The sequence below is a fragment of the Xylocopa sonorina genome, chromosome 12 (assembly GCF_050948175.1).
Source record: "Xylocopa sonorina isolate GNS202 chromosome 12, iyXylSono1_principal, whole genome shotgun sequence".
NCBI lineage: Eukaryota > Metazoa > Arthropoda > Insecta > Hymenoptera > Apidae > Xylocopa > Xylocopa sonorina.
The window spans coordinates 6,037,164-6,060,260 of record NC_135204.1 but is presented as its reverse complement, the minus strand read 5'-3'; the positions used below and the strand labels follow the sequence as shown (position 1 = coordinate 6,060,260).

Here is a 23,097-nt window from a genome sequence, read left to right as displayed (position 1 = left end):
GACGATAGTAGATTTTTTTTTGTTTTGTTTTGCTTTACTTCAATAGAGTACTTCTCTCACTAGACACGATTCAACATATAGAAAGTTTATCGTTATTATTTAATAATAATTATTATTTTATCATTTATAATTATTATCTTAAAGCTGTCTAAGGACTCGCTGCGTGGCAGGAGCGTCGTGTTTTTTTTTTGTTTCATTCATCATTTTTTCTCCTTTTCTTTCTTTCTTTATATTACTTTGCTTAATCTTTTTTTTTTCTTACTGTGTCAGACGATTTCTTTTGTGTATTTCTTTTTTCATTTACTTATACTCTTTCTCTTTCTCTCTCTCTCGCTCTCTGTCCCTCTGTGTTTCTTTGTTTTTCTTTTTTTTTTTTATTAGTTAGGTACGCTGTAGTCGTCCTCACTTTAATAACGTATGTATCTTCTTTTTAATGTTTTTAATGTATGTGTGTGTATGTATGTGTATGCTTTTATACACGCGATCGCGTACATCAGTTTAGACGTAATGTGTCTAGGTCATCGTGGGGTGTACGTGTGTGTATATTTCTTTATATCTTAAATATCTACTACTTGTTGATGCTTTGTTAATTTGTAATTTGTATAGATCACAATATGTCGTACCATCTGCGCCAGTATTCTTTTTTTTTTTATCCTCTTTTTCCTCTATGCCTTTTCTTTGCCGTTTCCATCAGAACGCTCGGTTTGGACAATATTTATACTCCTTGTGCACAGATCGCGGGCTTACCGACCCCCTTGAACTCAACGGAACAGTTTGACAATTTGAAAAGCAAAGAAAAAAAAAATCGAAGTACAAACAACGTGCAAAAATAATTATTTTCCTCGAGTGACAACAATCTTTCTCGCCAATTTCGCTAGGTGATTAATTAGTTTCGGTACTTTGCCTATCGGTGCGTTAAAAAAGAAAGTCACGATATTAACATCACAAGTAGAAGAAGAAGAAGAAGTAGATGAAGAAGAAGAAGAAGTAGATTACGTCGAAGTAGAAGGGATCGTCTATCGATCTGTACAGTTCAAACTATTCTTAAATTGAAAGGGATCGGGATATATATGCATATACGCACACGTGTGTATATAGATATATATCTTCTCGTTGATTCACCCACTCGTGCGTATCCGAATTTGTTATTGTGATTTATATTTCATATTTATATCATCAAAAACCTACGTGCTAAGTAAATTCAGACCAGCCGAAATTGTCGATTTCGAAGGAAATGCAATTGAAAGAAATCTCTTATCGAAATAGATAATAGGTTCATTGCTAAAAAATAAATAAAATTCTTTTTTTTTTCTTTTTACTCATCTCTTCGAACGTAAACGCGCTCCGATAACGCACGGAATCGTAAACGCGTCCCGCGATTAATTAAATAGCACTTTTTATGCGTTTAATGCATCTATGCCGCTCCGCTGCTCGTTTTAATTCCGCACCAGTGCGAAATTGTATATTTAGATTATTAGTTTTCCGGTTTTTATATTCGTTTCGATCACGAAGAAACGCAAGAGAACGGATAGATTTATTCGCCTTCCACCTTCTTCCTTTCCATTTTTCCCCTTCGTTTTTAATCATCCTCTTTCTTTTTTTTCTTTTTTTCTTTATTTCACTCTTTTCGTTTTATCATTTTGTTGATAGTAGCACAGCGTTGCAGAATCAAAGCGTATTAAGATTTTCCTTCTCCCACTGAGAAATAACACGAGTTGCGTTTATTCCTCCATCCGACTCGGTCTCGTACGTCTTTGTAATATTCATCGTATCTGCCTTCTCTTCTCCGTTCGTATCGTACACCTCTTCTTTTTCTTTCCCAGCTCTTTTTTTTTCTTTCCCTTTATTTACTTCACTTTTTCTCCACCTGTTCTTGTCACGTGTCTCTTTTCCGTTCGTTTAGTTTCTTTCTTTCTTCCCTTCTCTCTCTCTCTCCCTATTTTTCATTTCCCGCGCGTCCAGGGGGGACTGGACCTAAGCCACTGCAGGGCCCGCAACACCTTCAATTCGATTGACCGCGCGTTGCCTGGGTGACACAGTTGCCTGGGTCCCACGGACATTGGCATTTCGTTACAATTATACAGTTATATAGATTCTATATAAATACCTAATATGCATTCGTATAATACATACCTAATATGCAATTGTGTTAGAACTCGGCCGTCACTCAAACGTAACGTAAAATCACGTACGCGTGCACACCGTCTCTTATACCGTTCGTCTTTCATGATGGAATATTTCTACCGTGTGTGTGTGTGTGTGTGTGTGTGTGTGTGTCTGTGTACATGTGTCTACATGTGCGTGTAGCTTGTGTTTCACGCGTAGAAGAGAGAAATTGCTTGTTTTGTTTCATAACCAGCATTGAAAAGATACGTCTTCCATACGTTCTTCTCTTAGGTTGTACGTATCTATGCGTTACCTAATCGATGTGTGTGTATGTGTGTATGATGGAGATGTTTTACTTGTCGTTCCTCTTCTACGTACCAGTATTAGAAAAGTATTCATTTCATACTTTGTCTTTCGATGCGTGTCTGTGTGTCTGTTGTCTAATGTACCGACGTATGTGTATGTGTGCATGACTTGCTTCTGTGTGTACGTGTCGTATCTGTCCAGGCTAACATCCGCGTCTGCATGCGCACTTTTCCCCGTACGAATCGATGAAACAAAACGTAACATAATTAACTTTGTATAATATACATATTATAGGGATCCGTATTCGGCTAGAATCTTCATCTTTTTTTTTCCTCTCTTCACCTATGTTATATATTATTTCATTAATTAATTCTTCGTCTTTTTTTTTCCTTAATAGAGACGTCGTTCAGTTTGTAAACGAGTGTGTGTAACAGCGTCGCGGTTCCTAGATTGCGATTCGACGTGTCACGCGTCAAGCGAGTAAACACTTTTCTCTCTCTCTCTCTCTCTCCGTTCTTCTATGTGACTCTCGATGTTAATCGAGCAACGAGTGTCGCTACGCGTGCCAAGAGAAAAAAAATACACCAGACACGCGATGGATCCTCGCGAAAGGAGCCACGTGTACACACGTAAACGTTCCGTTCACTCAGCGTTCACGAGACGCACGTACGCGCGTACTTGAAACGGGGATCCGTTCGCAAAGGCTCGTACGAGATCTTGTTTCCGTACGCAGTTGTTTACAGCTCGTCGCCAGGTTAAGTCGGCAAAAGTGATACTTGGCCCCGCTCTCAGCGTGCAACGGGACTTTTAGTCTAACAACGCGACCATACCCACACCACGCTCTCCTTTCTCCCTGCGATATAATCGTTAATATAACAACTATTCATTTATTCATAAATTCTGAACGATCAAATTCAATTTGCAACGTGATCTCCAACTACAGTTCATTTCCCGTTTACCGTTGTCGTACCTTGCGTTTGCATCGTCGCATTGGACACCAGTGCGGTAACACGAATCGAGTGAGTGCACGGATAAACGACGTTTCGTTTAAAACAATAATTTCGTCCGGAAGCGTGAATGAAAAGTAAGCAAACGGGTAACGAAGCGAACGAAAAATCGACCAATTTCGAATTAGGAGAAACTATAGCTATCAGGAAATGAACAGTAGTACTCATAACGTTAATCGATGGCAACTCGTATCCACCTAAGGACATCGCGCAATAATTCTATATATCCACGTATCCCGTTCGTTACGTACATCCGTGGAATCGCACGAGCGGCAGACTCGTTTCTATTTATCCCTCCGTCTTTTCCATTTTTGTTTCCATATTTTTTTTTATCCCCTTAATTTCGCGCGCACACATACACATCATCTATCCTCCTTTATCCACTATCCATCCATCGTTCTCCCCTTCTTTACACCACTGTTTGCCATTCCGTTTTCCATTATCCGCACGACGTGGTCGATAGAGATCGATGGTCGACGCGATACGACGGATACGATCGCATCGAGCGTCCCCACTCTATCGGAACTGCGGTGCGATTGTAAATTTTCTACGCTGAAACGATCATCAGCTTCTGACCTGGTTCCGCGAGCTCCTCGCGACGATATTTATCTCTATATATGTATACACACACACATATATATAGAACCCGTTCTCCAGGCGAGTTTTGGTGTTGGTTTTTTCGTAATTTCTGTTGTTCTGTTTGCTTTTCATTTTGATAACTCTTTAGTCGACGACGAGTGACGGTGATAGTGACGGTGGCGATTAAACGATGACGGTGACGGTGTGACTGACGGTGACAATGACGATGACGATGTCGATGAAAATGGCGATGACGATGGCATAGACTCTGACAAGTTCCTTCTATTTTTTTTTTTTCCTTTTTAGTTTCGCTTAATGACTTGAAAACGAGTTTACGTTAGGTTATAATTCCAATGTTCGAGTGTTTTTTTTTCTTTCTTTGTTTTGTTTTAAGTTAAAGCCTTTTTCACTTCATTAAGGGAGAGTCTAAATTTGGATTTGGGTTAGGCTGTTGTGAGGTCGATGGTGATGGTACCTGTGCCACCACCGAGCCCCTCCCCTCGGGCAAGACATTCCCACCGCCGCCGCTGTTCATGCCCACGCTGCTACCGGCGCCTCTTTCTCTCATCCTTTCACAGTAGTCCGCGAATATGTCACGGAAACGCGCCCAGGATTTCTCTGGTACGGTGATCGCTGTTCTAAAGTGTGCCTTCACCTGCAAAAAAAACACATGTTCCACTTCTTATCGTGCTCTTTTCCCAAGGACTGGGGGGAGGGGGGGGGGGGGGGGGGCAATCTCTCTTCATGTAACACGACGTTTCTACTACACGGTTGCCTGCTCTGAGAACTTAGTTACCGTGTTATACAGGGTCTATTCGTACTTTCAGATATCGTTTTATTGCAAGAGTACGCGTATGACAGTACGTCCAGTTAATAGACTGCGAGCATTTACAAAAAAATTCATATTTCTGTAACTATGGTATAGAATATTAATAGTATAGTAGAATTATATATTAAAAGCTATAGCAAAATTGTTGTAACCATGATAGAAGTGGTTCTACTGTTCATAGTAGAATTAACGGCAGTCTAGAATTGTAGTACAGTAGAATCAATAGTATAGCAGGCTTATAAAGTAAAATACATAGGGAGGATTAGTTCCGTGCTTAATATCCGCACGATACGATAAACGTTCCCACTATACTATAGATCATACGTCTCACGGACTCCTTTCTTCCCCCTGAGTCAACATGCCCAAGCCGTATCGGGACACACCCCCCGTATTTTTAACCCAGCGATACGTGCACGCACCTCGGAAATTCTCATGTAGATACCACGGTTATTCTGGCCGATATCAAAATAGAAATTCTTGCTATCCACGCGCATGTACCGTCCCTCTGGCAAGTCACCCTTGAAACCGCCATCATCCGTACCGTACTCTTCGAGGAGGTCTGTCAACGCGTCACGGAACTCGATCATACCCTGTGCTGGTATCGCGATCTGCGTCCTAGGTCCTCCTCGTGTGATCGTCTGCGACACCTAACGCAACAAACGAACATCATCCCATCAGACGGTTATCCAGATGAATTTGTTTGACAAAAATTCAAGCAAGTGCACGACGAAAGCGATCAGTTCGAGTGATGATTATTCTTTATTATCTTATTATATTACGATTGTTTTCGAACACGATTGTTTTTCTCTTCGACGTCCCATCGGAAGGAATTCTCATTTTTCTTTTTCATTCTGTTTCGTTTCAATGCTTTTACCACCTGGAAACGCCGACTCTTTCACCTCAAGATGATATCCACAAGACAGAGATAAAGAGACAGAGATACTCTTCCTTATCACTTAGCGTAGAAAGTAAATGCATTGGCTGGTACATACAGGGTGACTCACCCGCAGGAAACGGCCGCGAGTATTTTCCTTGAGGTCCAAGTAATACCGCCTGTTATCCTTCGTCATCACTTCCGACTTCAGTTTCCCATCATCTGGAACGTTCTCCGAGCTTGGTGGACCTGCGGGTTCGGTGGTTCGAACAGGAAAGAAGCACTAGTTAAATTCTCGTTACGTCCAGATTTTATAGGCATTCTTATAGGCTGTTTTTTTCTCTACCAACATTATCATCTATTGGTAACCCTTAGAGTGCAAAGTGGGACGCCGTATGCGGTCAGTGGTTATTTAAAAATAACAGGTGTCGTGGTTTGAACTTTTCAGATGATAATTACTGTATAAGAGCATACATATTTTTCATTAATCTATATTTTGGGTCAATGAATCTGCTGTTAGATCCACCCACAACACTCCAAGGGTTAACTTGGTGTTCTCTTTGAGCACCAGATGACTGTACAAGAGGCTATCACACAGAGCTGCGTTGTAGAGCGTATGATTTCGCTTTGAGACGCGCAGCTGCTTTAGAATCTGACTTGATGAGTTGGAATTACCATTGTGCGCGATATTTAACTGCTTTATAGAATGCAATTCATTGAGTATATCTATGGGTGTTCGCCAGTTATTCTCTCAGAGATTTTTGGATTTTAGTACTAACATCTTAAATTGGAGAAGTATGAGGAGACATAATCGTTTATTTTACTAATATTAAATTTGCCAATTGTTTGCGAAAGTATAATTTCTCAAGGCGTACTTAAATTTCTATTCTTATATTTGAGTAAGAAAATCTTACTAGTAAACGAGGGTACTATAAAATCCACAAATAACGTGGTATTTGGCAAATTTACTAGCAAGAAACACATGGTTACTATTTCGTTTCAGCAATGAGTCTGAAGAAAAAATACGTGAAGTCTACAAACTCAATGTTGGCGATATAATACAGTTCTGTTTGCTACTAAAATGTTTGAGATTTCCCAGACTTTTATGACCCGCTATTCTTAGCAATATTACTGCTGAAGAATTAACATTTCAACTGTAATATATGGACCATTATAATATTACAAAATTATTGCGGATACTATCCAAGATTTTCAATTTAAATGTAAGTTCCTCTGGAGAAGTATTTCGATATTTTTTTTATCATCATAATTAATTTAATTATTCACTTCCGATTCACTTCCATAGAATGGAATTCCTCGCGTCTGACAGATAGTTTACTTTCCATTCTGCAAAATTGGATTCTGTTACGGTGTAAAAGCGTGAACAAGTTCACTGGCCGCTGACCCACATGTGAATCAGGATAATTTTGAGTTATGCGTCTATAATAAACCAGCGCCGACTTTGAGTCAGCGGTTTATGATTCACGTTAACTTTTACGCGTCAATTCGCGCGGGCTTCTGCATAGTTTTGAATTTTATGACTCACTTGAACATTGTGACTCACCAGCAATTTTAAATAGCTCCGCAAATTATTCAAACAATTCTCATTGTTCTCATTGTTAAAGTTATTCGAACAAAATCTATTCTTTTCTTTCAATGTACATCCTAGAAAACAAAATATTGGAATTTTCTATTGCAATTTCTCGTCATAAAAACTACTCCAATTTAGCCAGTATTATCTAAGCTTTTGTCATAATAATAGTTGCGATAAAAAAAAATGACCACGATAAAAAGAAAATATTGCTCGCGAAGGTATTACTATAACCCATAACTCTTTCTTCTATCAACCTGTCACGTGCATAACTTTTCTGATAGAAATCGAAAATTCATGTCAATATACTGGGGGGACAGTGAACACGTTCGACTCTCGGATTAGAATTAATAAAACATGTCAAATCTCGCGTCTCTCCCTCGAGGAACTTAGCAGCCGCGTCAAATGGAATCTTGTAACAAATTTCATAACTGAGAGTTGCGGTTTACCTAGGGATGCATAAAAGTCGCTAAACGTCGAAAGGTAGTTCCGGAACTCGGATGCCGTGCTGAGCGCCAGATAGATTTGGCTTCTCCTTCCGTCCGCGCCGATCTATAAAACACACGACCACTGTTTCATCTCTTTCTCTCCCTCGAATTGTATAAACGAAGAATGTAAAGTAACACAACGATAAACGCGCAGACTTTGACTTTACGTCGAATGTTAATAAACAGAAACGGAACTGGACCAAACGAGAGGGGTCCGCTATAAAATAGAGAAATAGAAAAATACCTCGGCTACTTTGATAAACCTCCCACGTCTGTTCTGTTTTACATCGAGATAGAATCTTTTGCTCTGGATTTGTAGCATCTTCGTCGCCAATTCCTGTTCGCCCTGCTGACCTTGCTGGCCTGAAATCACCATACAGAACCAATTAACCTCGTCTGCTTTGTTCATCAACGTGTATTAATTAATGCCCCCACCCCCTTCCTGAAACTGCTTTATTTCACTGTGCGTGTACGTATTTAACGTTGGGTCTGCGAAACCCTTTGGAAAAACGGACTTGGATCTGCCGAGTGAAATGAAGGATAACGTTTTATGTACTCTTTTCCAAAATATCAAGATAAAAATGTAGTTAATTGAGTGATTATTAATAATTAGAAGTACTGAGATATTTCAGGAACATTATCTTCTTTTCACTCTGCTGTTTAATTAAAAAGTGGCAAGTAAAGTCTTTGTCAAATTTTATTCAGACAGAAATATCCTGTTAACTTTATGTTGAGAAACGTGTACTTTAATTATAAAAAGAAGTAAGAGTACAGTCTTGTATAGTACTTGTTAAGTAAGAGAATTAATCCAGTATGCGCATTGAGGAAAACAATCTTCTAAAAGTAGCTAAAGTGGAATGAGTAAGGAAGGCAATGCTCCACAGCACTCTACTCTATAGCATCTTAGAGCATCTCACAGTATCCGCTATATCCACTATAGCAACCCACAGTACCTGTTACACCCAAATATGGCATCCAAAGTGTCTGCCACATCCACTATAACATCCCACAGTATCTGCTATATTCACTATAGCATCTCAAAGTACCTGTTACACTCAATATAGCATCTAAAGTCTCTGCTATATCCACTATAGTATGCCAAAGCACCTGTTACACCCAATGCGGTGTCTAAAGTGTCTTCTATATCCACTATAGCATCCCACAGTATCTGCTATACTCACTAAAGTAATCCAGAGTGCTTCCTATATCCCTTATAGCATCTCGACATCCACCATACCTATTATAGCAACCTGAGATATAAATTTGGTACTTCTAGAGTTATTTCAAACCCGTTTCTATCCAAACTAAAGAGCAATAACTTACTCGCGTTCGATTTTGCCTACGATTCACCTCAATTCTCAAGTTCCCTAAATGATTCCCACTAGCGAACCGATCGCACACCCCTGAATCATCCCTTACTCGACGAGAGCTATAAAAGGCTGGAAAAGCACAGCGCTAGGGACGCTTAAAAGAATTCCCAGCTCAGTCGGGAGAGGGACCCATCGCAACGATTGCCATGGTTGTTTTATGGCTGTCGAAGGGGGAGAACAACGAGGGCAGAAGGGTTGGCCAGCTAGAGCGGCAAGGGTAGGAAGAAGGGTGGGGGATGGTAGCCCGGAAAGAGGTCACCCAGTGTTTATTGGGTCAGCTCTTTGCCGGATTCCCTCGAGCTACGAGAGAGTTTCTGGGTCGAAGCGGCACTGGAAATTCGACGATCGCTATCAGGGCTGGGGAGGGATTAGGTGAACCGATTACGCTTCGATTTTAATGCTTTCGCTCCGGTGGGCTTGCGGGGAAATTCGCTTCTCGCGAGACGACGACGACTCGACGTTCCTGCGCGCTTTTCATGAATTATCAGCGCGGAAATAAAAACAGATCTCGAACTTCCACTTTCCCAGGGTGCATACGTGCCTGTCGACACGAGCAAATATTTACGCAAGTCAGCCTTAGAAATGTTGAAGCCGTTCGATAAAAGAAAATGGTTTTATCGTACACATTTTTTTAATATACCGTCCGCAGATGTTGTAGCGATATTGGTAATAAATTTACGAGTGTCGTTTATCAAGCGATTAGGTGCCTTTATCAGTAGTAATGGACAATATCGCGAAACTTTTATTTCAAGTATCTTAACTAATGTTTACTTTTTGTAGGTTTGTTGTATCTACTACTCAATTTTTAACGTTCTCTTTATTTTTTCTACACTAGTACAGGGTACTTCACTTGAAAGAAACTAGAAATGACTTTGAAATGACTTTTACTATGAGAAAATGAAACATTATTGGAATTCTAACTTGTACAAATAAATGGTAGTACAAAATTGAAAATTGGTGGATACAAACCTAACGGTAACCAATTTGAATGTAATCCAAGCTTAACGCTATTTAAATTGCGTTAGCAGGTACAAATTATCGTAACATAACGGTTGGGCTTCAGAGTAGATTGAATTAGGTTTAAAGCGAGCTTAAGTTCTACTTGCGATCCTATTTCGAGGATCTGAAATTGTTCGTTCGCCGCGCGTTCCCACGCATGGAACCCCAGGGCTGTAGATTTCAAGCGTCGTGCAACCATTCCCGTGCAATGTCAACATCGCGCAATTTCAAGTTTCACTCGTAACGCGCACGAGATATTTCGTCCCCTCTGAAAGAAATTCAGCAGGGTAATTCTAGAAGATGAAACGAGACGGAAACGAAGAATAACAAAGCTTCGTTCGAAGCTCCGTTTCGAAGTAAAACAACGTTGGAAATCCATTAAGACACCGCGACAGCCGTAGAAATCCCAGACGCCTCCGCGCGGGCACGTCGCATTGCCTTATGGGGCGGCACCATTAGTGCACCCATACGCAAGAAACACTAAAGTCGTTTATCTCGGAAACGAGACTTCAAACGCGATTTTCTTACTCTTCGTTTTCGTCTTAATTTGCACCACAAAATCGCCTCTCGGTGTTTCTTTCGACACTGGACGAACATTCTGCGTACGCTCTCAGAAGTAAAAGGGTTGACGAGGCTTTGAATCCTGCGGGGACTGAAGGATAAGGGTGTAGGAAGAGGAGGAGTTAGGTGAAACAGCCAGGCGATGTTGCTAGTCCTCCTCGTCCTCGTCGATCAATAACAGCTGCACCAAACGGGTCGTTGACCCGTTTGGTGCCCCACTCGGCCCTCCGGATACACACCTCTACCTACTTTTTCGCGGTATCTACCTCGTCTTAACCTTCCTGGGGGATCCTCATCTTTGGGCCACGGACGACTGGCTCGATCGAATCGGCCACGGTCGAAAGGGGAGCGTGCAAGTGTTATATAGGGCAGAAAAAAGTTTCAGATTAGGGGCTAAGGGTTGGATTAAAGGTCTGAATCGGAGAACGAAATTATTTTTGACAATTTAGATCAGTTACTGGTAGATTCTATCGACCAAAGGAATGGATACAAGGTGAAACTTGCAAGATAGATAGTTGCCGATTAAGAAAGTGGTCGTTTAAAGTTCGTTCTGTAATTGAATGGTCGTCAGCTGACTTATTTCATTTATATAATATTTTTGGAGTAAATAGAAGCGCAACAGGAAGATGTCGATAAAGTGATTGCACAGTTATCTTACAGGAAGTTCCAAGAATACTATTATCTAATTATTTAGAGGAACTTCGTGGAAGAGTAGCAAGGATTTGTCATATCGATAATAATCTAGCGGCATAATTTGAGTTATCAATCGTTGATACAATTGTAGGACAAGTGTGTAATAAACTTTTGACGGGATTGGAAAAACACTTAGTGATAGGAATGGTGTTTGGGAAAAATTAGTTATGGAAATTTAGTAATGTAGATGAGGATAACAGGCTTTCGTGGGATCAGAGGATCTAGATTTGGGAAAATTAGCAATGGAGGTACGAATAACAGGTTGTTGCAGAAGGGTGAGGCTGAGAAAATTAGCGATATAAACGGAACTAATTCGCTTTTGAATCAGCGGAATTAGGTTTAGGGAAATTGGCGATATAGGTCGAGGTAACGAGTCTTTCAAAGGGGAAATTTAGGTTAGGGATTTAAGAAAATTATTAACACTGATGGCAGCGAGGTAATTAAAAAAGAAAAGAAAGTAAAGTTAAGGAATGTTTTGTCAGAATGTTGCTTTTTAAATATTTTAATGTATAACACATAATTAACGATAAATCAAGTATAGTTTAGGCATTTAATGGCTACGCAGAGCGATAGAAAAATAAAAAATGTATTTCAATTAAAAGGAACAATCAATAATTTTAAATTAATGCTTCAATCGATAACAAATGTTTTTTGTAATTAAATATGACCACGTACACTTCAGTCAGATAAATACCTTCAAACATAACGAACCACGAGAACAATAATATCACGTTCAACTACATCTGTTTGGTAATCACAGCACCCATACAATGCAAATTTAATTATATCGGAAAAACGTAAACAGGGATAAACTGAATGAATCGAGCACCCCGAATTAACGTACAAGAGACATCAAATTAAAAATAAGTACAAAACGTTCGATTCAACAATTGAAACCGCCTAACCCCAATGTGTACCCTCGCATCATACCCCCCACTCAATAATCACGCGTGTGTGCAGAATGTTCTCACGAAATAAACATCCATTAAAGAAGGAGACGTGTCTAAAATCCAAATGAGAGAGATCGAAAACGAGAAATATGGGGCGCAACTTGAAACAGCCGTCCATGCTCATAAGTCAGGCCCTGAGGGATTGATCCCCTGCGCGAAACGTGCGTCGAACGATCGATCTAACCGTAAAGGGTTTCCCTCATTATTACGTACTGGACTGTTGCAGGCTGCCCGGAATTGGGACAGGGCTGAGATCGCCCTGGAAGATCCTGCTCTTGAACATTCTGCTTGCCTATACACACGGGGTACCGATAGTTCATGCACCTGGACCCTCCTTCGTACTCTTATCCCTCTTCCTCATCCCCCGCTGCCACCCAATATTTACTATCTCCGTCTTTCTCTCTCTCTCTCTCTCTCTCTCTCCTTCTCCTTTCTATTTCCCTGGGCTACCGTGGTCTCAGCCTCCCCTCAGCCGATTACTATTTTCGCTGGCCCTCTCCAATAGTGGTCCTCTCTCGTCCATGAGCCGCCTGGCGCGCATCTCGCAGCTGGTTAATCCGTAACGCGACGCTCTCCAGCTACCGCGAGCCTGGAAATTGGGACAGGGTCGAGAACACTCCACTGAACCAAGGGTCTCTCTCTCCGCGACATCCCTCTGTGCCCGTCGATACGGTCTCGCGCACTCTCCTCCGCCCCGGCCTCGTCCTCTTTCGTCTTCGTTCTCACCCTCCGCGGCCTCTCATAACAATCCCTTCAATCGTTGACCACAATCGAGTGCGACGTTACACGGAGGAACCGCCATCCGCCGTCTGGTCCATGGATTTCGCATGATTGCATCACCGGCTGGAGCTAGCCTTCTTCCTCTTCCTCCGAGCCCACCCCCACCCCCCTTTATTCCAGGCACCAAACGATTTACAGCCCCTCGGAGGGAGCGTAGACACGCGGTTCTACCCTTCGTTTTCCCTCCGTTACGTGGCTCTCGTTCGACCCACCGACGATCGACAGATTCATCGCAACCGCGGTCGTTCACGGTTCACCGTTCTGCTGGCCGTCGTCGTCGTCGGCCTCGAGCTGCGCGGAGGCGCAACCTGGCTCGCCAGCACGCCCTTCTGTCATCTTACGCTCCGCAGCCCTGCACACCGTGTACTCTCTCTCTCTCCGCCTCTCTGAACTCCACCCTCGCCTCTGCGCCTCCGCTAGGTCACCATTTATTATCAGGAGACGGTGGACCCGTTCCGGATCGATTTAGTCATCGATGGGTGGCAGCTACAGGCGGTGCCGCGGCATCCTTCGTGGAAACGGGGACAGCCTCGGCTCGCGATGCCTCGGGTTTCTTGCTAGCATTGCTCGCGAGATCTTTTATTGGTTTCGTTCTACAGGTTCCATTCTTTTATGACACTTTTTTATTTGTCGAGAGGAGAGGACATCTTAATTCTTATCTTTAGGGTTCTACGTTCCAATCGACTTGTCTGTCTTTGCCTTGAAAGCCACCCCAATGTTTCTCTTTCCACTGTGGAAGAATTTGGGTTTCCTCAGTTTCTAGGTTTTATCAGTTTTGCTCAGCAGTTTCTTTTTTATGTTCTATGTCTCCTAGATCCTTTCCATCTTGGACTCCTACTATTCAGGAATACACAGTAGTCCTTGCGTTCCAAAGTAGCACAGTTTCACGTCTCAACCAGTCCTAATCTTTATCTTCAGTAAACCCCAGTTTCCTTTTCGTTTACCATTAAAACCATAAACCAGGGTTCTATCCCACCTAAACTCTATATTTCTCAGGGAGACACCATAGTCTCTGTTTCCAAAGCATCCAGTCGTCTCTCATCAATGGTCGTTCCAATTCAGAGCATGGTCTCCCATATATCCCGTGTCTTCCATTTCCTCCAAAAAGACACCCGAATCACTTCACCTGAACATCATGGACACCCAAATCTCTCAAACCGTCGCTCTATCAAAAAAAAAAAACCACCTCTGTCCAAAGCAGTGATCCTTCGCGATGGTTTCACGCGCGAACCAACCCCGTTCACGACACTCTGTCGCGTGTCACCTTTACGTAACCTCTCCCATTATTCCTGTGCACGTTTCGTGGCTCGACGGATCCTACGGAGGACTTCCACCGCGATTCGAGCGTTCGCTACGTGGACGCATCCCGGTCGCGGATTTACGAGGCGGACGCGACGTGGACGTCGACGACGGCGAGGCACGAAGGGGGCGGGTGCATTGATCTCTGCGCCTGGAGCGCGACTCGTGGCGCTGCACCGACCTGCCTCAACACGGACTGCATACTTCCGTTCTCCCTTCTACGCTCGCACGCTGGCGCACGTTTCCATGAACGGCCGCGTCCGACGACGCCTGCTCCGGCTTCGACGCCCCTGCGCGTCGACGCGCGTCAACCCTGGCCTAGTGATGGGGTTGATAGAGGGGCCTCCGGTCCACCTCGTGATTTTAGAGCGGCCCCAGCGCGTTTGTTTTTCCGGGATTCGAGGCGCACTCGATTGTAGTTATCGCCTCTGTGTCACGTGAAACGTGCGACTTATTGGGGGGATTCGTTTCGAGGAGCTTTCCATCGTTTCTTGTTACAAATAAAAAGATATCTTTTTAGTAGTATGTTTAAGTGTAGTATTAAAAATTGGGTAAGTCGGTTTTTCTCTGATGCTCTGATTTGATTGCAATATCGTATCTCTTCTGACAATGTTAAATTTGCTTATACAATTTCTATCTCGTTTCCATGGTTTTATTGTTGAATACAAAATGAGGAATATAATAATTCGCTTCGTTTGCGATTCGAGGAAATGTAAGGTTACTTTGAGAGGTGCAGGGTTAAATGATATTTGAATATTGTTAAGTGCTGATGCACTTAGGTAGCCTTCTAGTCGAGCCGTGTTTCCGTCACGTGAACATCCCAGCATTACGCATCAGTGATTGTCGAAGATAGTCAGCGAAAATTGTTCGCGCACCCCGCGCATGCATGATTCATGACGAATACGCGCTCATTGAATTTTTATACCGTTACAAACGACCAGGAGATTTTTGTGCTCCGCCACGATTCGACTCTTCGAGTTTCATTTATCTTTTCGCGTTTCTGTTCTTGCATTCTACTATCCGTTACGTCGTTTAAAAGAAGCAGTTTTGCTTCGTGAATTATTGCCTGTTCGAGAAGAGAATTGTTACGAGATTAGTTTACATCTGTAGTTAAAAAAGCTGGAGGAACGTGTTACAGAAATAGTCGCGGCTATTTATATAACGAAGAGCAGCGAATCCTTTTAACCGAATGGAATTTCGAAGGGTATGTCTGGGCGTTTAGACATAATCTACTTAACACGTCTGATAGTTAAGGGAAGCTTCCACTTTTCGATCCCGCGGAATTCACTTAGCGTTCAGCGTTCTAGTTTAGAGAGTAGAATTAAATTTCTTAGCTTTTTCTCATTGGATATAATTAATTAAATTGATATTTAAATAATTTTGTTATATTTAAACAGACGATGAGATTATTACAGACTATCTAATGGATGATCCGTGTACCTTAAATCTTTTTAGATGTTTGATTAGTTTGTATCTTCACCGCTAAATGTAACGAACAGTGAGTAATAATTAATACACGAGGTGATGTGTTTAAAATTGCTTTGAATGTTTATTAGCGAAAGAAAGAAAATAAAATTCTTTCCTTTAAAAGCCAGAAAAACCAAGATAGTATATGCTGAATAGTTAAGTAGAGACCATAAAAAATTATACGCGTCTGGTAGGAAATAAGAACAAAGTTCCTTGATCTTAAAAATTGAACTTTAATACGAAACTGAAAGCGATATTGATTCGTGTATCGGAAACCAGTATCAGATATCTCGAAGAATTCGAGGAAGATGAATAAAATCCATGTTAAGTGCTGATATAATCAAAGCTAGTTTCGAAACACGAGAATTTCTTTTTTTCCAACATTTTTCGACGACTAAGCTCAAATCACTATCAATGGAAAATGCCTACAAATACATGATACGAAAACACGATTAGTCATGGATTTTACTGGCGGCCAGGAAAACGGCGTGTGGAAGATAAATAATTGCATCCTCGTTGACTCAATGGGTAACTGGAAACACTAATTTCGTTATCGCTGACGGTGCAAGCGACATTGTATTTCTTTACATTAGAATAAAGGAAAAATATTCTAAACGGAAGTAGAATATTCTAAAGAGTCACTCATATTTTAAACAGCCACTGAAATTTCTAAGTTTATGGATAAACTTAATCGTACAGTCCAGTACAATCAATTAATTTATGCAATTTCCAGATCAAATGCCCTAAAAAGTTATGCGCGATTGTAAATCGTCCTAAGCGTTAGGTAATCTTAAAAAACGATCTGCTTCTCGGTTCAGTCCATCTTAAATTCCACGAGTCTAATGGTTGTCAATCTAGAACATCGTTATAAATGTTAATATGTACGAATAGAATCGTCAGCCGAACTCATTGAAGTTCCAAGCATTAATAATTAGGGCCAAATTTGGATGAATCTCGTTAGTCGTTGCAAATGTTGAGTTAGGTCGTATTCGATTCCGCGTTTCAGCGAATTGTCCGTGAACCGATTCGTTTCTGTGGTGCGAAACGAATCGTGGACCGCCACGTTCGCAGCGTGAACACCACGATCGCTTTCGGGGCCGTTCGATCACGCTACGATATTTGCCTTAACGAGTGACGAAAGCGCCAATGGATTTCTGCGAATTCCGCGTTCGTCCGTTTCTCACGGTCGGTAAATTATCTCCGTGAGAGACGTGGCGGCCGATAAAGAACGCGAGCAAGATTCGCAAACTCGCACAGAGAATATTGTCGTTGAAAAGGTCGACGACAAACTATATTTTTCCTCGCATCTTTTTCTCGACACCTCCCGAAGAGAGGCGCAAGAATATTTTTACTGCGCGTGAAACCGAGCGAAGGGCGCGAGTCTTTTTTGACCCGTGTCAGCACCTGCTATTTTTAATCCCGAATTTCTCGATATTCACCCCGTCGTTACTGAATCATTCTGCAAATATTTCAGTAGTGTATAAATACGGTGCATCGTTCGCGTTTCAGCTGGTAGAAGCAATCTTTCTATTCTTCCGGAGCTGAAGCGCCAGCGTTTGAGAAAACGAGATCCGTCGACTCATTTCAGGCCTTGCGTCACGCGACCTAACCTAGACCGTCTGCAGAAAATTCCTAGGGATGTTTTTAGAGCAGACGCTACGAGGGGATTAGAAAATTAGATTTCGTGGCTTTCGCCGCGTTTAGAACGCACCTGTAACCTTAAAACGCTTGAATAGACTAACAGTCTAAATTTAATGATGAATCGTTAATCAACGTGTAAGAGAGTAAATTGTTCAACAAGAATGGTTTGTGATTTGTAATATTACATCGGATAAGTACAATATTTTTAGTAGCCATATCTCAAAATAATTAAACGAATACGTAATTATCAACTTCTTATTTTGTAGAGTAAATATAATAACTGTACGGTTCGCCTTCAATCTCAGAGTTACATCTTTGGGAAGTTTTACACTAGTTTAAATCGTATCGCGTCGATTTAAAATTATTAAATTATCTGCACGGTTCTATTGGCCTAATAGCGACCGCACCAAACTGAATTGGAAAATTGAATCTAAACGATACGATTTGTAGGTACGATTTTTGCGAGAATCAAAAGATTGTTTTATTCGATTAGAATTTTACAAGTTTCAAATAACCGAATCGTGCTCTCCATGAAAGCTCGATTAAATAAGATTAACGTTCTAATAAATTGTCAACAACATCTGGTAGTTTCGACTAATGGTACGTTACTAATCTGAACTGGCACGATTATTGAGTAACGGCTACCTTCAGGACACCAGTACTGTATTTTGCCCATAGTGTCGCCCCAACCGTTCACTGCGTTTTGTTGACCATCGCCTTGCGAAATTTCTACGATCTCTCCCATTGCGCCAGCAATCCGGATGCTTGTAAAAAGAGTACAAGTGGCTTCGCCTCCACTAGAGGAACAATTCGCACGTCGTAACTTTCTCAATTCGTCGGGAGCATTTTTGCAAGTCCACCCGGAACTTATGCGACATCGTTCCAACAAGTTTCATGAAAACACGACAAGGCAGCGCGAGTTGAACGTGCCCTTAAAACGGACAGCAACAGCGATGCTCGGTTCTCACGGGATTTCCACATGAGTCACTCCGTTGGTCACAACCGAAATAAACATGAGAAACACTGGTTAATTAGCATTGGTCCACTTCGAGAAACGATCGCGACCGTTCACCGATCGAACGGAACACTCGCGCAGCTTGAGTTCGAGAAGATCAGTCGCGGAGGATTTCACGCGTGTCACGGTGAACTCGATTGATCGCACGAGTGTCTCGCACTCTCGGTCGACCGATCGCGGACTCGCGCTATCTTCACGGTGCAACGGACTTCAAGCCGGCTTTACCGCTAAAAGATTAAAGCACGATTTCCAAGTGGCGTCCCAGCGACAATTCGTGGCACACTCGCACAACAGTAAACGGTTCGTGGTAACTTTCACAGGCACAGAAACGTCGTGACTGGCGGACTCGAGAGTCGAGGGGAGCGAAAAATGAAAAAGCGCCGCGCGTTCAGAGACCGTTGCCACGATGTGTCACAACGATAACGGAGTTAACAGAGAGAGAGAGAGAGACAAAAAAAGGGAACACCGCCAACGTAACAGCGTCGTCATCATCTCCCGATGACACACAGCGTCGATCGACGGGCGGTCGTCGTCGTTGTCCGTCGCATTCGATGCAGCACAACTCGACGCACGAGCACGCGAAACATATCGTCGAATGGGAAACTGGACACAGCGACGATATACCCGGGGAACAACGACGGACGCGTCGTCGGACATGAAATCGTACACGAATGACGTGCCGGTCATTCATGGAGCCCGCCGTCATGCCGATGGAATGCGCACATCATGGTGGTGAAACCGTGGCGACCAATAGGCGCTCGTTTAGCACCGGCTTCTGCGTTCGCGAACCACGCGCGCCACGTGACTTCGCCGCTCGACCACGTGACAGCGTCGCACCTCCCACCAACGCGACCCAGCTCCACGACACGACTAAGTGACGTCACGACCAGCTGACTGCGCTAGTACGGTTCCCTACTCCTCTTCCTCGTCCTGCCGCCGCTGCTACTTCTACGCTCCTTCTCTCCTCGGCCAGCACTTCCATTTTTCGATGAGTCCGTTTCGGAAAGCATCCGAAATCGACGCGACGCCGCGCGTCGCGTTACCAACGCGACTCGCACGCGCGCCTTAGAATAGACCAACCAACCAAGTCGGTTTTCGATGCGATGGCCAAGGGTTCTCTCGTGGTTGCTTCGATTCGTGGGAGCACAGGTGCTGTACGCGGAAATTCTGAAAAGAGATCTACAATTTGGAGCGTAGATAATGCAGAGAAAGATCGGAATCTTCCTTCCCGTATCGCGTTCCCACGAAGAACTTGGATTGTCGTCGTTATTAGAGAGCTTCTAATGCGAGTCGAGTTATCCATTCGGCGAATGTTCGTGGAGATATCGTAGAAATTTAGCAAGTTCATATTTTTCAATCGAGCAATCCGACCACGTCCGTGTATCGCAGTACAGATTAATGTTTATCTTCACGTTTAAATCTATGGTGAGATTTATGACCCTGATCTTCTGGTATCGCTCGATAAATCCGGGGTCAATATTGTAGAAGCAAAATGTTGACGAAAATATGTAGTTACATAATTTTCGAGGGATATCGTTGGAGATGTACCAGAATTACATAAACATAAATACGAAACAGGTTGCTTTAGATAGAAAACATCGTCCAAAAGAATCCCTGGATTCCTCGGCTCTAACAAGTAGTATTGTTTATGTTATCGTAATATCGTAACGTATTTCTAGTTTCTTCGTGTTCGTTTACTCACCAGGATCGAAGTCAGTCCCTCCAGCATCCATTCCGCCTGGATTTCCATATCCTAAAAAATAGAGATTACTCTTGTTAGTACGTAGGATGGAACGAATGGTCGTGGTTGATGCTCGCATAAAATGAATTCTAATGCGATGCATTATCTACTTATTTTGTCGATCTCTAAATTAGAAGAAATATTCGCCACTTTGCAGATTGTAAACCGTACGGTAGATAGCGTGTACATCGTAATAACCTAACAAACAAATCCCATTCTTAAATTCTCGAAGAAATCAGGAGTACACATTCAATGTGGCTCGTGAAAACATAGTAACTTATACCTTATCGAAAGCACAACAAACCTAACCTAACCGAACTCTTCCCTGGCATTAATGAAACAAACGGAATACGAAATAAGCCCAACGTGTTTCTCGCGACATTTTGGGGACCTCACGTTTTCAGGACCAAAATGGAAAAGTCGTGGATCGTACAAACGTGCGTTGAGCTGTAAAAAACGCGGGTCGTCTCCATTTCTCGATGCGAGCCACGAACGATACATGCTAACGATGAAAATGACATTAATCAAAATGGTATTGAATTATATCGCCATTAAGTAGCCTTTTTTATTGTACTTAAAATTTATATCCGAACGGTAGTTAGCGACGTGTACGTCCCTCGAATTGTTAGAAGTTGCAGTAAAACATCGGCATATTACCGTAATTATTGACAAAGCTTTACATCGTTGCTTTGCATGTCGTCCATGAAAACATTACATAATTTTACACGACATCAAAAGCAGCGGCATCGATCAAATCTACCGTCGCTTGTTTCTTACTCGCCCGTCGAAGCCACGCGTGTGTACACCGTTTCAACAAGTATATTTCTAAGGGCACTCGTGCCGAATGAACATTCCCAAATATTGATTGATGTACCCCCGTGGATATTTGCATTTCTGTAATCGATGTTTGCCCGATCGTCCGACGTGTAACGCGCTCGATTTCGATCCTCGCCAGGCGATTAACGATGGCGAGGCTCGATCGTCATGGGTCGCATCGATGGAGCATTTTCACAACGATAATCGAATTACTCCCATCGCTAGCCGAGATAGATACACGTCGTGGCCGTTTCGTTTCGAGGCCAAGAGCCAGCAACTTCTGGGGTGGGGGATCGCCTATGGCACGTGTGAAATTTACGCGAATCGTGGCCAGACGTGGTTCCTTCGTTTCGCGTATGCGCGTCTGTCAATGTATGAGCGTGCCCGCGTCCGTGTGTGGGTACGTCCGTACACGCTGGTTAGCTTTCCGTACGCGTTGCATGCGTGCGCGCCAGCAGATAAGTGGATCGTCGAGTTACATCACGCGTGTTCACCCGGGACTATTCCGGTTGTCTGGCCGAGCGCGGTCAGGGTGTCTGTCACACGGAACTGACACAACGGAGGACGGTTTCCTGGTTAGGCGCGACATTCGAACGGAACACACCTGAACCGGAATCTACGCCGCGAAAGGGAGACGACGGTGTCGGAAGTTGGGAACGTTCAACCGGCGAGGACCCATGAGAGTAGAGAGAGGAAGAAGCGGAAAACGGAAGAAAAAGAAGCGGGATTGGCGGGGTGGGGTGGGGGGGGGGGGGGCATGGCATGGGGATTAAAAGCACACGAAGAGCGGAGAAAGAGAGAAGCGTGTGCGGGGAAAAATGGAGAGAGAAAGCGAGCGAAAAGGAGAGAGAAGGAGCGAGTACGGAGCGCGAGGTAAAGAGGGAGCCAGGGGGAAGGAGAGAGAGAAGGGACGCGAGAAAGAGAAAGAGACGCGGAATCAGTTGAAGAGAGAAAGAGAGAGAGTAAGACGAAGGAGAAAAGAGGACAGGGTTTGTCTCTCGGCCGATACGCGGCCGGCCATCTTGGATCCTGGGTATCGTTGAAAAATAGCAATTCTTTTCGGCGGTTGACAGAACGCCACGAGGGCTGAAAGGAACGATCGGACGTGTGCGAGCCCGCGGTGCTCACAGACCGTGCGCGGAGTAACGGCGCGGGTCAACTGCGACACGGAGGTCGTCGCGTTCGCTCTGGGAAAAGACAGTCCTGGTAATCGGAGGCGCAGCCACACGGTGCCACAGGCACGGGAAAGATGTCGGGTCGGAGCACACTCGGAAACACGTATCGGGTGATCGCGTCCGTTGCGGGACACGTCTAACACTGGTGCGCAGAGGATCGTTCGCGCGATCCCCTCGTCCTTACTTTGCGGTTGATCGTCCAGGCTTTCCCGGTCAGACATTGCTCTTTAACGCGGTCTCTCTCTCTTCGGTTCCACGCGTCGTCCCTCGACGTCTCGGCAACAGGCCCCAAGACGACCAAAAATCCCCGGCACTGTCCGTGGCGCGACCCCGATATATCACCACTAACCAGCCAGCTCACCAAACCCGGCACACCACTTGCGAATTTTTCACTTCTTCACACACCACGGTCCGACCGCCGACCGACCGTCCGTCCACGGCACCAGTCGTCACCACCACCACCACACGCTCGCTCGCTCGCTCTACACCGTTCCACGCTCGCTGGCCCGACTCGCGCTCGCCCTCGCTTGCTCGCTTCTTCGTCTTTCACTCTCGCTCCACCTCCGAACCCTGTCGCGGTGCGAGAGAGCGAGATACCGCTACACTTACTCTACGCGAACGCACACACACTCCTGACCTTTCGTCGTGTGACCTGCGCGTGTCCATCTATATAAGACTACTTACCATACCCACGACACGATCCTCTCCCTCTGATTAACGCTGATCGCGCGTCGACCCTCTTTCTCCCACCTTCGCTCTTTTTAGCGGTTCCTATCGTTTCGTCTCTGTTCGACCAACCGCTCGGCTTCT

The 23,097-nt window shown here is 43.7% G+C and overlaps 2 protein-coding genes across 5 annotated transcripts in view; both read right to left on the bottom strand.

The window, feature by feature from the left end:
* LOC143429616 (uncharacterized) overlaps window positions 1-23,097 on the bottom strand; it is a 148,569-nt gene that overhangs the window by 49,292 nt on the left and 76,180 nt on the right. The gene's annotated exons all lie outside the window — the stretch shown is intronic.
* Window positions 1,622-22,913, bottom strand: Pur-alpha (Purine-rich binding protein-alpha). Of its 4 annotated transcripts, XM_076905991.1 has the most exons (7): window positions 22,472-22,913; window positions 20,258-20,308; window positions 8,025-8,143; window positions 7,742-7,844; window positions 5,820-5,950; window positions 5,247-5,474; window positions 1,622-4,653 (listed from the first exon to the last, which is right to left on the bottom strand). In XM_076905991.1, the coding sequence occupies exons 1-7, from the start codon at window positions 22,506-22,508 to the stop codon at window positions 4,405-4,407; spliced, it is 918 nt and encodes a 305-aa protein (XP_076762106.1). In that variant the 5' UTR covers window positions 22,509-22,913; the 3' UTR covers window positions 1,622-4,404. The 4 variants fall into 4 exon arrangements, with proteins under 4 accessions (XP_076762106.1, XP_076762105.1, XP_076762107.1 ...); XM_076905990.1 differs by lacking the exons at window positions 20,258-20,308; window positions 22,472-22,913 and adding an exon at window positions 18,186-18,315; XM_076905992.1 differs by lacking the exons at window positions 20,258-20,308; window positions 22,472-22,913 and adding an exon at window positions 18,186-18,314 and having other exon boundaries at window positions 5,832-5,950.